The 16,463-nt window shown below is 43.0% G+C and overlaps 1 protein-coding gene across 3 annotated transcripts in view; it reads left to right on the forward strand.

The window, feature by feature from the left end:
* PDE3A (phosphodiesterase 3A) overlaps positions 1–16,463 on the forward strand; it is a 1,085,163-nt gene that overhangs the window by 1,003,295 nt on the left and 65,405 nt on the right. For all 3 annotated transcript variants that reach the window (XM_085652713.1, XM_085652714.1, XM_085652715.1), the window contains 2 exons: positions 7,959–8,158; positions 15,175–15,378. In XM_085652713.1, coding sequence (XP_085508839.1) covers positions 7,959–8,158; positions 15,175–15,378 — 404 coding nt within the window. The remainder of the gene's footprint in view (positions 1–7,958; positions 8,159–15,174; positions 15,379–16,463) is intronic.

Consider the following 16,463-nt stretch of genomic DNA (forward strand, 5'->3'; position numbering starts at 1 on the left):
CCAATTATTGTGCCTCTGACAGATGCTTTTAGAGCATCCCATAGGGTGCAGACGCTAGTCTCGGGGGTATCATTGGGAATTAGGTAGTCCGTTATGGCATCCTCAATCTTTTTTTTTGTTTTCGGTGTCTGATAGAACTTCACTGTTAAATCGCCACCTCCTGGGGACGGCTTTGTTGTGGCACCCGCTTAGTTTTAGGCTGATACATGAGTGGTCCGAAACTAATCTTGGCGCTATTTTGGAGTGTTTGATTAGGTGTCTGTGTGTTCCCGAGATAAGTATGTAGTCTATCCTGGTGTAGGAATTGTGTGGATTGGAGTAGAAAGTGTAGTCTCTAGTATCTGGGTGCTGTAACCGCCATGCGTCTTTGTGGTTGAACTTGGAGCAAATGTTTTGGAGTGAAGCGTGCAAGTTGGTGGGGTTGTATTGGCAGGAGGATTGCCTGTCTGTTATGTGATCTAGTGGGATGTTAAAATCCCCCGCTATGATCATGAGTTCGTTTTGGGGAAAGTTGTCTAGTGTGCGTGACACCTCCGCCCAAAAGGATGGGTCATCTGCATTGGGGCCGTATATGTTTGCTACGTGGAACCGTTCCTCCCCCCTCCTCAGATGTGTTATTAGAAGTCTGCCCTCATTTTCGTGGGAATGTGAGTCTATTGTTATGTTTGAACGTTTGGATATTAGGGTCATGACCCCTCGCTTCTTTCTGTTGGCTGGTGGGCAAGCAATCAGCGCAATCCAATTGCCTCTGACTAGTTTGACATCCTCCAAAACTCTTGATGTGGGTGGGAGACTGGGTATTTCTTGCAAAAAATACTGTTGTCCGTTCGCCCTGCCCTGTCTTTCTGTTTTTTTTTAATAACAAATGTTATTGATTGCCAACAGTGTCTCACGCAACAGTTACAAGCAGCATTTTTCTTTGGTATTTCTTGTCATTTTACATTGATTATATTCAAACGAGATCGGTACATTGCCTTCATGCAGTGTCAGCATGTTTTTAATTTGGTATAATAACATTCCATACATTGCTATAAATGGTAGGTTTCCATATTAAGAGTAAGGCTAACAACATAACTAAGAACAACTACCCACTTTCCCCCCCTCCCCCTCCCATGTTCTGGCCCATCATGTCAGTTATCTAGTATGTCGATTGCTCACACATAAAGTTGCATAGTGCTCTGATTTGTGTAGATATATATATCGCCCATTCGCTCTGTTACATCACAGTCTGTTGTGGCTTGACTTGCAATTTACTGTGTAGCTGGAGTGGCAGGATGAGAATTGGGGTCTATGGTTTTAAAGCTCTCTAACATGATATCCCACTCCATGGATATCAGGTGTTTGCGCAGCCCCCGAGCCTCCTCCCATCTGATAGCTGCACTTTCTGCACCACTCCATGGTTCTACCTCACCATGCCAAGTGGATATCGCAGGAGGTCTCATTGACGTCCACCTCATTGTTATAGATCGTTTCGCTAGTATAAAAGCGAGATCTAGAAAGTGAAGTTGGAGTTTCTGAGCACCTGTACATTTACGTGTATGGTGTCTACAACCTGTAAATGCGTGACTGTCCCCACAGCTCTATGCACCTACCCCCAAAATCCTCTAAGGTGAGGGCAGGCCCATAATATGTGTATGAGATCCACCTCATCCATCTTACTGCGAGGACAGCAATGCTGTGTGTTTTAAAACATTCGGTGTAAACGGCGTGAAGTTAAATAGTACCTATGTAGAACCAAACATCGTATGAATTTAGATTTTGCCTTCCGGGTCACTCATTAGGGTGTTCTAGAATACTCGCCCAGTCCTTATTGGACAGTTCCCGCCCTACGGTACCCGACCATTTAGTTCTCAAGTAAATGAGGGGAACTGCCGCATGAGCCCGAATACCAACATACAGCCACTTTATAAGGTGCCGCCCCTCCCCAAAGTAGTATATGGTGTGGACTAATTTATGTGGCGGAGGCTCTATACGATGAGGGGCCCAGTTCTTCCTCACATAATGCAGCACCATGGCGTGTGTCAAATACAAATTACCTGATGCCCCATGACGCGTTTAAAATTGTCGTGATCTAGGAGAGTGTTGTCGCTAAACAGAGCTTCCACCGTGTCTATTCCCACTTCAGCCCAGGCCTGGAAACACCAGGAATCGGTATTCCCAGTAGTGGAATATTTCCCTTCATAGGGAACGGAGCGGGACATATATTGCGGCGCTTTTCTCCAGCACTGCAGTGCTGTTCTGAGTAATGGTGGTGCAGATGGGGGGAGTTTGCTTTTCGGCAACAACAGTGTGTGTTGCATACCCCGGTTAATATCCTGCATTGTGTACCCTAGTTCCTGCAGATTTATGCCCGTGGTCCAACAGGACAGCCATTGTAGTTGGCTCGCGTAGTAGTATGCGCTAAAGCCCAGAACTCCCAGTCCCCCTTTATGCGGTGTCAGTTGTAGTTTTTTATGGCTCACCCTTCTTCGTCCAGTCCCCCAGAGCAGATCCAGTAGTATGGTGTCTAGTGCCCAAAATATGGATAGTGGGACTAGTATTGGCAAGTTAGCAAAGTAATGCAACAATCGGGGAAGGACCACCATTTTAGATATAACTACCCGGCCCATAACCGATAAAGGCAATGAGGTCCAGAATTGCCGTCAAGCATATCAGCATGTGACCTATATATATGTATGCCTAAGTACTTAAATGTATGATGTGCCACCCATATAGTATATTGACCAAAGCCAATTACATCTGGGCAGACGCCTTCATGTAAGAAGAAGGCATTTGATTTTCCTTCATTGATTGCTAGACCTGACATACGCTCAAAATTGGAAAAGATACTGGGGAGGGGCTCCAAGACATCTGTGAGGTCCCGTACATATACAATTATGTCATCTGCATAGGCCGATATCAAGTGCATTGCATTGCCTACTTGAATCCCCAACTGATCGGCCTCCCGCTGCACTTTAGGTGCCAGCGGCTCTATGGCAAGCACTAATAATAATGGGAATAGGGGACAGCCCTATCTTGTTCCTCTATGCACTTCATATTCTTGCGATATGTGGCTGCCGGTGCGTGGTCTTGCAGTGGGGCCTGTGTATAGCAGCCGAACCCATTGGAGATATTCAGGGGGCAACCCAAACCTCTCCAGGGCCTTAAACATATATTCCCATGTGATGGTGTCAAAGGCTTGCCGCAGATCCAAGGCAATGCAGCCAGCATCAACATATTCCTCGGGGGGTAGCGGCAATGATATGGTGTAACCACCTCATATTTAATGACGTACTGCGTGCCCGTAGGAAACCACATTGGTCCCTGTGTATTAATTTATGTAGGTGGGGAAGAAGTCTGCCTGCTATGATCTTACTTAAAATTTTATATTCCGTCGCCAAGAGCGATAATGGGTGGTAGCCCGACAGATCTGTTGAGTCTCTTCCTGGCTTGAGAAGTGAGACCACCAGTGCCTGCATGATGGCATTCGGAAGGTGTCCCAGCTCCAGCGACCCATTGTATAATGCCTTCAATTTAGGCATTAAGGCCTCCGAATATGAGTCGAAAAGCTCAATTGGCAGACCGTCCAGGCCTGGTGCTTTATTTTGTGGGAGCCCTTTAATGGCTGGTTTTATTTCAGTAATTGTGATCGGACCTATGGTGCTTTTCTGTGCATCAGCAGTGAGCTGTGGGTAGGGCAGATCCTCTAGAAATGTACTGATAAGTGTGGTGTCAATTTGAGGGGGTTCACTGTACAAGGTACTATAATATGTGCAGAATGTTTCATTTATGTCCCGCTGAGAGCAAGCCATTCCTTCCCCCGGGACGTTGACATTACAGATCACATGAAGTGGCTGGTCATCCCTCAGTATTCTAGCTAATAGTGTCCCAGATTTATCAGCGTCTGTATGTTTCAATGAAGTGTACGCCCTGTGGTCAATTACCCTGAGGGTTTCTAGCAACTTTACATGCTGTATGCACGGTTCCTGCAATGGAACCTGTTTAGCTGGATTACCCACTGCTTCCTGCTCCAACTTGTTCATTACATCTTCCACTTTGGCTAAGTTTTTTTGTGTTTCTTGCCTAGCTCCTACTGTGGTGCTAATCGCTGTGCTCCGTACCACTACCTTCAGCGCATCCCATTCAATCAGAATCAAGGAGGCAGTATTCCCATTTTCTAGAAAAGAGTTTGTGATAGCTGTGTATTACGTGCTACGAAAAGGAGTGTCCGCTAGCATCTGGGGCCATAACTTCCATGTAGGGACTGTAGTGGGGACTCTGCCCCATGTAATGCAGACCTCTAGGGGGTTGTGGTTCGAGAAGGTCTTTGCTAAGTATGTGGCATGGGTCACTTGTATTGCTTTGGTAAGGGAGCACAGCATTCTATCAATGCATGTGTGTAATTGATGGACTGGTGAATAAAAGGAATATTCCTTACTTGCTGAGTTCTTCATTCTCCATATATCCTCCAGCCCCCACCCATCAGCCCAGTTGCAGAGGGATTCAGCCTGTTAAATAGTTCCCGCCCCATTTAAAGGGGGGTGTGAGCTATCTGACTATATGTCCATCACTGTGTTACAATCACCTCCTAATGTCCATGGGTGTATCTCCCATTCTGCCAACACCATGCTCAGCCTTATGAAAAACGTATCCTGGTCAAAGTTTGGGGCATAAATGTTACCTAGCACCACTGGCGAGCCATCTAAGGTCCAGCGTAAAAATATATATCTGCCTTGTTCATCAATGTGCCTTTCCAGCTCGACAAACGGAACCCCGTGCCTAATCCAAATAGGCAACCCACTTGCAAAGGCCATGTAATTAGTAGAGAATACCTGCTCCCTCCATTTTTTGCGAACGTTTTCCGCATTTGACTCTGTGAGGTGTGACTCTTTCAGGAACACTATCTGTGCCTTGCATCTGAGTAATTGCGCATGCACCCTGTGCCACTTTGCACATACCCCAGCCCCTGCACAGTCCATGTGATTAGGTTATAGGAACCAAGCATACTCGATTAGTGATAATGTGTGACTGCAATGTGAGTGTTGAGCTCCTCAACTCTGACCTAATCACGCGCTGTGAGCCAGAACCCCCAAACTCCATTTGAACTAGTAATACACGGCTCAACCATTGAACTATGCTGAGCAAAACAGAGAACTCAACCATTCAAGTACTGCTGCATCTATGCGGTGCATATGCTTTGTGGGGGAAGCCGCTACCACCTGCCATGTTTTCTTACACACAATTACTAGTTCCGCAAGCTCTACAGAAACCGGGAATTATATCATTGTCCTCGCATTAACAGTTACCATCATAGCTGTACAAGAAAAGGATATATTGGTCCATGAAACCACATACTGAGCACCAACCGCTGCTTCGCCTTAGTGTCAGAGAATGTCGCCTGTCCAGTGTAGTTCTAGCCCAACATATCATCCGTTGTCTGAGATGTCACCGTGGGGCACAGCGTAAAACTTCGCTCTGAGTCAGAGTGTATAGTACTATCCCCTGTTGAGTCAGTTGCCATCTGGACAGTATCTTCCTTGAGGGTGGTCGCAGCAGCCAGCACCTCTTTTCTGCTAAGCTGGGATTGCTCATATGTAGGGCTCAGTGTTTGAGACATATGTACTTTTCTGACCTACGTTCTTGAGTCCGTTTAGGACTGTTGGGCGGGCTGCGAGATGTGGCTCCGGAGTTCGAGATTGGGTCCATTACTTCAATCCACTCTTCTGCATCCTCAGGGCTGTCAAAAAAGTATGGTTTTTTGCTTGTGAATGTGTTTTAAGTGGGCAGGGAACAACAGTGCATATTTGAGGTTCAAGGCACGCAGCTTCTTTTTAACTGTTTGGAAAGAGGACCTTTGGTGCTGAACAATTATTGTATAATCAGGATACCTGAATCTGCGATCGCTCACATGTTTTCTGGAGTAGTACATCACGGTCCCTGTAATTTAATATCTTGACTATTAGGGGCAGCGGCGGCACTCTTACTTTTGGCTTGCCAGTGGGGATCCAGTGGGCTTCCTCCTCATAGAAGAAGGACGATAGACCATCCAGGGCTATATATTCGGGGAACCATTGCTCCATAAAGCTGGCAGCGTTGGGGCCCTCACTGCGTTCCGGGAGTCCGATGACGCGCACCTTATTCCTGCGATTTCTGCCTTCCGCATCTTTGATCCTGACCTGTAGGCCGTTAACTTACAGCTGCAATTGATGTATTTGTGATGCGTGTTCCTTATGTTGGGGCTAGATCTTGTTCAGGGTTTGCCCATGCAATTTCACTGTGCTTGCTAGCTTGGCATGGTCAGCCTTACGCAACGTGAAGCCCGCCGTAAGCGATCCAATTTGCTGTTCAATGGCCTTTCGGGATTCCCTGACTTCCTCGAGTATTAAGTCCAGTTTGTCTTGGGGCGCCTCTGTGTTCGTGGGAGGGATGGAATTGGGTGATGAGGGTTGCGTAGAGTAATCTGGGTCTTCCGTGTGGTGAGTGGTGGTGTAGGTCGTCTCCAGCACTTTCCCCTTGGGTCGCCCCATTGCTCGTGGCAGCCCTCCTTCCAGTCACTGTTATTCGCATGTGCGGGTGGGCCCTGCCTTTCTGTTGGCATTCAGATCCATCTATTCTTTTTTGGCCATTTACAGTTTAATTCTGAATTAAGATTTTAACAGTGGTTTTAATATTACCTTGCATTTTCACAATATTTGACCTATATAAACTTTCTGTATAAAGGATATTGTTTACGTTTAACATACTACTTTTGAGGCCTATGGTATCAACAGCTTCGCATGGCAGAGCCTTTACCTTTTCTTCCTGTTTCTTGTCAGATAGTAGTCTTTTTTGTCTGAGAATTGTTGAGATAACAGAGAGATCTCACTGGAAATGTAGACATACATTAGGTATGTTTCTAATAATGTAGCTGCCTGCATTCAACAGTTCTTCTTTTCAGAATTGGCTACCTAAATCTTATTGATTTGGATGATAATCAGATGTAGCCACTGATTTATACAGCAGGAGGCCACACCACTAGGTAGCTTCTGAAAAGTTGCTAAAGATAACAATGAATCACTTGATGTTGAATTAAATTGGATATGGGAATTCGATGTATTAAATTGCATTCCCAAAACGTCCTCCAGTCAGTATTATGTGATGGTTGCTTGCAAATCTAAGTTGAGAATAGCTGTAGGTTCACAATGTGCATGCTCTTCTGGCAGTAGAATGTGTTACACAGTGAAGATAGTTTCTAGTAGACAAGAAGGCTGAGGGTCACCAACACTTTATGAACTATTTTTTTTAAACAAGACTTTAAGTGTTGGTTACACAAACACAGTTACTGGGGGCTTATGAAAAAGGAGATTACATATGCTGTATGACCCTAATGAACACATATGGTTGTGTGTACATCAACCCTGTTCACACAAAGTGAAAAGTCAACTTTCAATTCATTGGAAAATGTGCAGCTACTGAAGATCTTCATTGGTCCTGATTTTGGCATGCCTAGCTAATTAGGTTGTGGATTGTAGACAGTTTTACATTTCTTTTTCTACTGGTCATAGTGCAAGGTACTTAAAGTAAGAAAAACTCTCCTGACATATTAGTGTAAGAAATCAAACTGTCGATGTGAGATGGGAATGATATTTGACATAACCTAAAAGGATATTCTCTAATGTTTTGATAGTTTGGCCACGAACAAAATGCATGCTACTGGGAAATCCAACAGTATTTTAGGTAACAATACTAGCTAAACAAGCATTAGCAAAGCACATGAGTCTGGCATTGGATGCCATCCTTTGCCGTTGTCAATTCTTGTATTGTTTTGCCATGATTTTTATAAAGCATTGTTGTGTTTCTGAATCTATAATAGAAACAGGTCATGGATGCAGAGCACTAGTGATACTATGTTGCTTACTCTTTTACTGTGAATATTTTCCCCACTGTTTCTTTGCAGTATTTTATGATTCTGAACACTGTAACTCTATATTTTCCCTCAGATTCGGACAGCGGGATCACGCATGGACACATGGGATACGTATTTTCTAAGTTGTACTCCGTTTCAGATGACAAGTATGGATGCCTGGCAGGCAACATCCCTGCCCTTGAACTAATGGCGCTGTATGTGGCTGCCGCCATGCATGACTATGATCACCCCGGAAGGACGAATGCCTTTCTGGTAGCAACTAGTGCACCCCAGGTCAGTCCAATTAATGTTTTTAATTAACATTTTGAATTGAGAACACTTATTCACATGAATGTTTTTTAAAGAAAACAACACACTTTTTTACATTGGATTATGTATCTCTCTCTGAAGTAAATATAACCTTCATCTACGTTTAGAAAAATGAATGAGGAAAATGACCACCACTATCCTACATTTTAGCATGTTTCCTTTTCTTTTAAATTTCAGGGGGTTCATTAAACGGGTAAAGTAGTGGCTCAAGTGACTGGAGTGGTCTCTGTTAAGGCGAAAGGTTGTATGTTACAGTTTGCTGGGGAATGTATGGGATCTGTGCCTGTGAGAAATGCTTTAGATGTATGCCTTTTATAGCAAAACCTGAAGGAACTCATTAAAGCAAAGGCTCATGAGACGGCACCTTCGAGGGGCTGATAAGAGAATACGTCATGGAAGAGAATGGTCCTAGAATACATCATGATAGGTACAATTATTTTACTTGGTACACGATAAAATGCGGGTGAACATTTATAGACTGCCAAAATTGTGAATATAGGGATACACTTATCTGAAAACAAATTCCTAAGCATCTAATCCTGCCCCGAATTTGCTAGGTCTAACCAGTCCTAAAGCACGTGGCATATGCATTCTGCTGGATTCAGGGATTCCAAAGAGGTTGATATTTTTGTAGGCTAATATTTACGTATGTCTATATTTTGGAATTGTAAAATTTTTAATTCTAGATTTTTCAATCTGATGTTGTTATATGGACAATTGTATTAAGGTACATGGCTAAAGAAAACACTGCAAGGAAGGTCTGAACATACACGTGATGGGGCACAGTGAACATTTTATTACAGTGTGATGTAGGATAACAAATATGGGGGAAAACTCAAGTTTTTGAAAGATATTGTGGTTAATGCACTCCAAGGAAGAGACAGGTGAGTTTATTAACATAGCAGAAGCGAGGGGTGCAGTAACACTGGTAAAAGGATTAAAGTTTATTTTACAAGTAGGTCAATGTGAGTGGAGAACTTAAGACCAATAGTAATTAATACAAAGCATATAGGTTTAAGAAGGGCTAAGTTGGCTCCTTGAATGAGACATGTGTGGCTCTGGGTTATTCCAATATGCAAAGTGGATTGTGCTCTAAATATCAGGTACTCATTAAATTAAACAGGGTTTGTTGAAAATGATACATTGTGCAAGATCTTTGTGGTGCAGGGCAATGAGTTTCCAGTTCAATGAAAGATACTTGGGTGCTGGTGGTTACCAGGGTGACAGTAAAAGGAATTTTCTGTGATGACTTTAAAATAAATTATTCTTCTGATTAAGTCAGACCAAAGAGGTATGGAATTTTCAAATATTAAGTAGAAGGTCAGGGAAATCTGTGGACAGAGAGACTCTCAGAGTAGCTGTCATGGAATACTGCAAGGTTTAACTAGGAATAACGATTGTAATTATGTAATCTTATATATATTATAAATGTGGTATTATGTACCTGCAAGTATACTGGGCAATAACATCTGTGATCCTGAATGGTTTCCAGATTTTTCAACAACTTGCTCTTGGATCAACCAAGGATAGGGTAAAACTAGTTCTACTTACATCTCTCTCCTCTGGAACTGGTTTGCACAATTACTACTAGGATTTTCATTTGACCACTAGTGACTTTTATAGGATTCTTTTATGGACTATTAGATGGCTTCCTTGATGGACTGGATTTCTAGTGGAGGCTAGATCAGGTTAGGTTTTTACCTCAGAACCAATGTCAGTGTGGTCAAAACTTTGCTAAGTCATTGCACTTATGAGTGCTTTGAGGTATGCATAGGTGATATTCCTGTTGTTCTCTGACTTGATATATACATGTTTCAGGGGTGAGAACAATTACTCTACTACACTATTGTCCATTGTATCATGTTTGGAAGGCTGAAATGGATGCAAGGGTGGAGAGCGTCCACAATGTACAACAAATTATTTTTATAGGCCTTAGGGTGCATAAACAGGCTTCCAAGGTAATAGGCAATATGGTTGGGTTATGTATGATATGAATTTTTTAAATATTAGAGACAAATGTTGATTGCTGGTTGCAAAATGGTTCCCTACCCCATCTACATGTCAAAGGCACTTGCCACCATCACACACAAAGGAATCTGACTATTTTCTTTTGTCACCCCAGACTTCTTGGAGGCTTGACAGGTAAGGGAAGCCTAGCCTAGGGGAAAGTCACAAGTTCAGGTCAACTGCTTTGAAGCACGGGCCGGCTACAGATACCAGGTTAGTCTCGCTGACAAAGTTACCTTCTGAAAGTCCAGTGCAAATAGTCAGTTTGCGGTGGAAGAGGCCATGAGCAGCAAGGCGTAGTGGATGTTTGTCGCTGTAGAAAAAAGAGCATGCCTGGCGTCATGAATGGTCGTCACTGTAGCACAAAGATACAGTCAGGCGAAGTGCATATTTCGCATTGGTGGTCATAGGTGATAGTTGATGTAGCACGAAGAGTCTGTTTCACCAGAGGTATCGAGATTTCTCTCTTTTTTTAAAAGGAGTGCACTCTGGTGCCAGCCAAGAGTCCAGGACTTAGAGAGGCATCTTTTGGGAATCCAGCAGAGCCAGCAAGGCTTAGACAGGTCCAGTTACAGCAGGTCAGCTGGGCAATTGCAGTGAGACCTCTGGAACCTCTTCTGTACCTGTAGCTCAGAACAGGAAGTCAGTCTGCTGACTCTTGGAGTCACTCAGAGCTTTGTGTTCTCCTTCAGCAAGGCAGATCTCATGCAGCAGGGCAGTCTTCTGAAGAACAAGGCAAGCCTCAAGCAGCAGGCAGTCCTCTGGTAGCAGCAGGGCAGTCTGCTGGGAAACAAGGTAGGTTGCAAGCAGCAGGACAGTCCTCTGGAATACAAGGTCAAGGAGTGTACTGAAGATTTGGTCTGAGGGTCCAATTGTCATACCTTTTGTCAGCTTTGAAGTGGAGGAAACTTCTAGGCTACCCCCACAGGAATGTTCCTTCCTTCCCCTGCTCAGGCTATAAGTTGTCTAGGGTGACAAAAGGCTGGTGTCCAATTCCAGTGTGAGTGTGCTGGTGGCAGCCTTTTGTAATGTAAGTGGGACAGTGAACAGCTTTGCCCCGCCTAACCTGGCAGGAGGGCCCATCCTGCCAGCATCTGATTTTATTTTTTCTCATTGTCTGGGAGTGGCATTTTCAGAGTGTGATTTAAAATCCGACTTTATCATTAAAGAGGGTTATAATTAAAAAATGTTGAGACCATTGCTATCTGATCTCAAACCAAAATTATCACTTATTAAATGTAATAAGGTAAGCAAATGCTATCCTATGGGAGAGGTATGCCTCACAGTAGAGTTAAACGAACCTGGGAGTTTTTCACTACTAGGACATGTAAAATGTGCAAATGGCCCAGTGGGCTGTTTAGGGCCTGTCGTAGGGGTCACTTATATCTATTAAAAAGGGAGGTTTAGCTAGGCAAAAGGTTTATTTTGTCAAGTTGAATTGGCAGTTTAAAACTGAAATAGGCTGTATTGGTAGTTTTGAGACATGGTTTAAAGGGCTACATATTGGGTGGCACTGATGGTTGGAGAATACCATGGTGTGACAGCCTGAGATGAATTCTTTTCCTTGGGGCTTTGAACTGTGATCTTGCCCGAGTCTTGGACAGTTTGATGAAATTCTTTCCCGTGAATCAGTATAGATTTGTATAAACGTGAACTGGAAACTGTGGTTCCCTGAGGTACTGGAGTTATGATGGTCATGAATTTTCCGAATAGAGGATTTAAAACCGTTTTTTGAATTGTAATTGAAAGTAAACACACTAAAAGTAGGATTACATCGTTTTCTCTTAAATAATGTTATTTGTCCTGATGATGACCTAACAAATCACTAAGGTCGAAATGCTGTCAAAGTTCGCCTTTGGCAAATCAAGATTTAGATGCAGTATGTTCTTGTTATAATACAGACAAATACTTGGATCATTAGGCCTCTGTCATTGTGTGTGTTTTTTGTTTACACTATTTGCTGTATATGTTGGTTAAGTGTAACTTTGTGAGCACTACTTGTCGGTTTGTACTGGACTCTGTATTGATTTGTGCTAAATAAGAATAATTAAAATAACAAAACTTTAAAAAAAAGATTTACTGTAGTACCATGTTTTCTATCTGTTGTTTTTTTGTTTTGTTCTTATTGGTGATTTTAACCACTCATATTTGTTTTGATTATATTGTAATTTTCGTCCTTTTCTTATAACTTTATCCCTGAACCCTTGTAGTTTTTACATTGCAGGCCCACTAATAGCATTTAATTTACAGGCCCTGGGTATATGTAGTACCACTTCACAAGGGACTTCAAAGTAAATTAAATGTGCCAATTTGGTGTAAGCCAGTTTTACCATGTTTGAGGGAGACTAAGAGTGGTTAGCAGTGGTAGAGTGCACAGAGTACAAATGCCAACAATAGTGAAATTCAGAACACAGGAGGATAGAAGGTGGAAAGTTTGGCGGGTGACCTTGCAGAAAGGGCCAGGTCAAACAACAGCTGTTGGTGCTTTGATCCTTTTTGTGCTATTTTACAATAAAAACGTTTGAAAAATCACATCTCCAGTTCTACTGATTAGATTTCTGCCCTTTTGGTACCATTGTATTCATTAAAAACACGTTATTTTTCAAAATTGGTTTGAGATTCTTCTTGTGTGGTGTTTTCACTTTATTACCGTTTCTGTGCTGCATAAATAATTTGCACTTTGCCCGGTTGCTTTTGTGCCAAACTACCAGAGGGTTAAGCGCAGGTTAATTTAGTGACTTTTGTGGTTCACCCTCACAAGGATTGTGGTTGTTGCTTGAGTGGGGCTTTCACCCCCCCCTCAACAAATAACCAAGTTTATTACAATTGTATTTTACATTTCTATTAATTTGAGTCCTTGAATCATGGTTCTAGCTATTCCCAAACTGAAGTTATGCATTATAAGGTGTTCTAAGTCTACCCAGTGATTTTCTGTGGGAGAGCCAGCCTTGCCTCAGTGAAAAAATTGACTTCAGAGATTTGTAAACCTTAAGTTCATATGTAATACTTTTAAAATACCATGCATCTTGCATTTTGGGCATGTCATCTAATCTTTCAAAACCTACTGCCACTTTAGCGTGGTGTGGATCTTGAGAGGGGAGTGTAAGAAAGGAAAACTGTATCACGGAGAAGGCTAACACCACATTCCTTCAGTTCATTCAGCCTTCGATGAGTGGGGTGGGGCATATTGTTAGGGGTTTGATTTTACGAACATGTGTGTATCTAGTAAGGGTAATGTCAGTTTTACCTGGATGTATTTGGTTATAGCAATGCACATCTCAACGATGAAATCCTGGGTATCTTTGGAGTTGATTCACTCGGAATAAATACAACTCCTAGTGCATGCTCAAAGTATCCTTTTACTTAATGAGTAGCAAGGAACCTTGACGAGTTTAAGTCGGAAAATGATAAAATTATTGAACAGAAACAAAATGTAGGTTCCAGAATTTGTGGTGAAAATGCCCCAAACAGATAACTTCAGGGTTCAAAGTTCCAAGATCCCCTTACATGTTGATTTTGATTTCCCTCATGAAACTACTTTCAACTTTCAGCCTCCAAATCTTACTTTTTCCTTGCAAGAGCACTTAACATACTTGTTTCTGTTATTCCTGGAGATACTTCTAGTATACAAAAATAATTCTATCCCTCTGTCACTTACAACAGCACAAGTGTGTGTGCATGCACACTCCATGCCATCACACACATACCAATACATAGATCCGACCTCCTCCCTTTAGTCCACGTCTCCTAGTCCTCTACATCACTTTTAGATTTAGCTTTTTTGATGCAGATACATTTAAACTCCAAGACAAATTGCAGCTGTAAGTGGGCATGCGCCAGGCAATGAAGTCCAAGATACTTTTGTTGAGCACAAAAAGTCTTTATTAGAAATCAGTATTTTCCATATTATAAAAGAACATTCAGCTCAGCCAACGCGTTTCGTTCTCGCTTGGAGAACTTCATCAGGGCTTAAGCAAAGTGAGGCTAGATGGCAAGATAGTCATGTAGAGGTGGTCCAATGTGGATGCTACAGTGTATTGCCCTAGACGCCCCAGGGCTAAGTAGGGACCGGAAGAAAAGAGCCTTCTCTTTATGAAAGACAGTTCCGTCTGGAAGAATACACTGGAGCATCCACATTGGACAACCTCTACATGACTATCTTGACTTAGAAGTCAGGCTTCTTGTGCCTGAAGTGTGTGTGTGATTTAATGGTCCATGGAATTATGATGAATTCTGCATGATTCTTAACAAGATACCATTTCAGCCTTTTATTCGCCTGTTGAAAAAGTAGCAACATAGATTTGGCAGCAATAAAAGTTTGTCTTTTTTCTCCCATTGCCAAGATACTAGGGGGAGAATGAGTGCCTTGCATCGTTAGGCGTTTCTGTAATAATGCAGAGTGAGTAATATGCCTGAATGCAGGGTCTGCGGGAGTGCAGGATGAGCCATGTGCCTGAGTAAGTGCAGGATAAGCTGTGTGCCTGAGTGATTGCAGGGTCAGCGTGATGCCTGAGGGAGTGCAGGGTGAGCAGTGTGCCTGAGTGAGTGTAGGATAGGCCATGTGCTTGAGTGAGTGAAGGGTCAGCATTTTGCCTGAGGGGTTGCAGGGTGAGCAGCGTGCCAGAAGGGCTGCATGGTGAAGGGTGTGTCTGTATGAGTGCAAGGTGAGTGTCTGAGTGTAGGATGAGCACTGTCTGTTTGAGTATTGGGTGAGTGGTGTGCCTTGTGAGTTACTGTGAGAGTGGTGTGCCTGTATGAGTACAGAGTGAGCAGTGTGTCTGTGTTTGCATAGTGATCAATGTACAGGGAGCATCTTATTAATACCAGGCCTATTGCCATTGCCAGTGCTTGTTTTTATGTGTTTAAAGTATAACCTTAATTATAATTCAATGTCCTTATTCTTGTCTCATATTGTTTATTTGTTGCCTGTTTAGATGCCACTACCTAACTAAAATAGTTGTTTTGTTCCCTAGGCGGTGCTGTACAACGATCGTTCCGTTTTGGAGAACCATCATGCAGCAGCAGCTTGGAATCTGTTCATGTCTCGACCGGAGTATAATTTCCTAGTCAACTTGGAGCACGTGGAATTCAAGCGTTTTCGTTTCCTTGTCATTGAAGCAATTCTGGCCACTGACTTGAAGAAACACTTCGATTTCCTGGCTGAATTCAATGCAAAGGTGAGGATATTTGATCATACCTGCACCACTGGTCACGGTTCATGCCAGATACAGTGGTGGTTGCCAACATGAGTGTCTGGATTCTTCCCTCTTTATTTTCTCCCCCAGTTTTAATTCATTGAGATTCTTTAAAAAATGCACACACACCTACACGCTTACTGTCTGTGAGTTACACTCACCTCCATTTGTGCTCACTCCCTTGTTCAAGTGGGGCATTTGAAATGCACTGATGGCTGGATGTGCATGCACCTAGCCATCCATTTGCTAAGGACATTTGTTAAGCTGGTGATCGCACTCCCTTGTGGTCTATCAGATCGTCTGTCCAGCAAAGCCATAGCTTCCTGGGCTAATCTCAACTCCCTGATGATGTGGAGGCAAAATGACCTCCAGGTGTTTCAGGCACCGCAACACCAAGGGTTTCTCATCAATCTTGCAGTGGTTTCCAAACCACCCCACACTTTCCAAAGTCCTCACCAGATGGAGTAGAGGCTACAGGTGGGAAGCATAGAGATTGAGCCTACGCAGTATATTATCAGACGTTTTGATGACACACTGTGCAGATTTGCGTTTTCTTGAGCCTTGAAACACTGAACTTAAGGGAGTGTGGACTGCTTCAGGTGCGAAGGGAAGCTGAGTTGAGCTACAAGCAAGCGCAAACCCTGGGAAAAGCAGCACTGGGAAAAGTGGCACACAAACACAATGCAAGGGATGCCGGAAGGGTGCGTCCCAGGGAAATCAATGCTGGTATGCAAATAAAGTGTGTGGGTCCTCCTTAGCATGTTTGTGTCCAGACTGATACGTACTTCTCATAGCGAACTTCAGACAGTGGTGTCACAAAAAAGAGAACCCATATGCATGAAATATACCAATTCCTAAAAATTGTTGTTTGCTCCTTTGTGTTTATCTGTTGTGATATACACCTCTAATTAATGTAAAGCTAATTAGAGTTGAGCTCTGAAATTGCTGCATATTTAATTAAAACAATTTGTGTTAGAAAAATAGTATGAGGAATTGTGAATGTGATTTTTATGAAAAGCAGAAAGTGGGGAGATTTCTCCACTGTTCGAGTAGTACATGGCATGCTG

Source organism: Triturus cristatus, chromosome 4_1, assembly GCF_964204655.1.
Source record: "Triturus cristatus chromosome 4_1, aTriCri1.1, whole genome shotgun sequence".
NCBI lineage: Eukaryota > Metazoa > Chordata > Amphibia > Caudata > Salamandridae > Triturus > Triturus cristatus.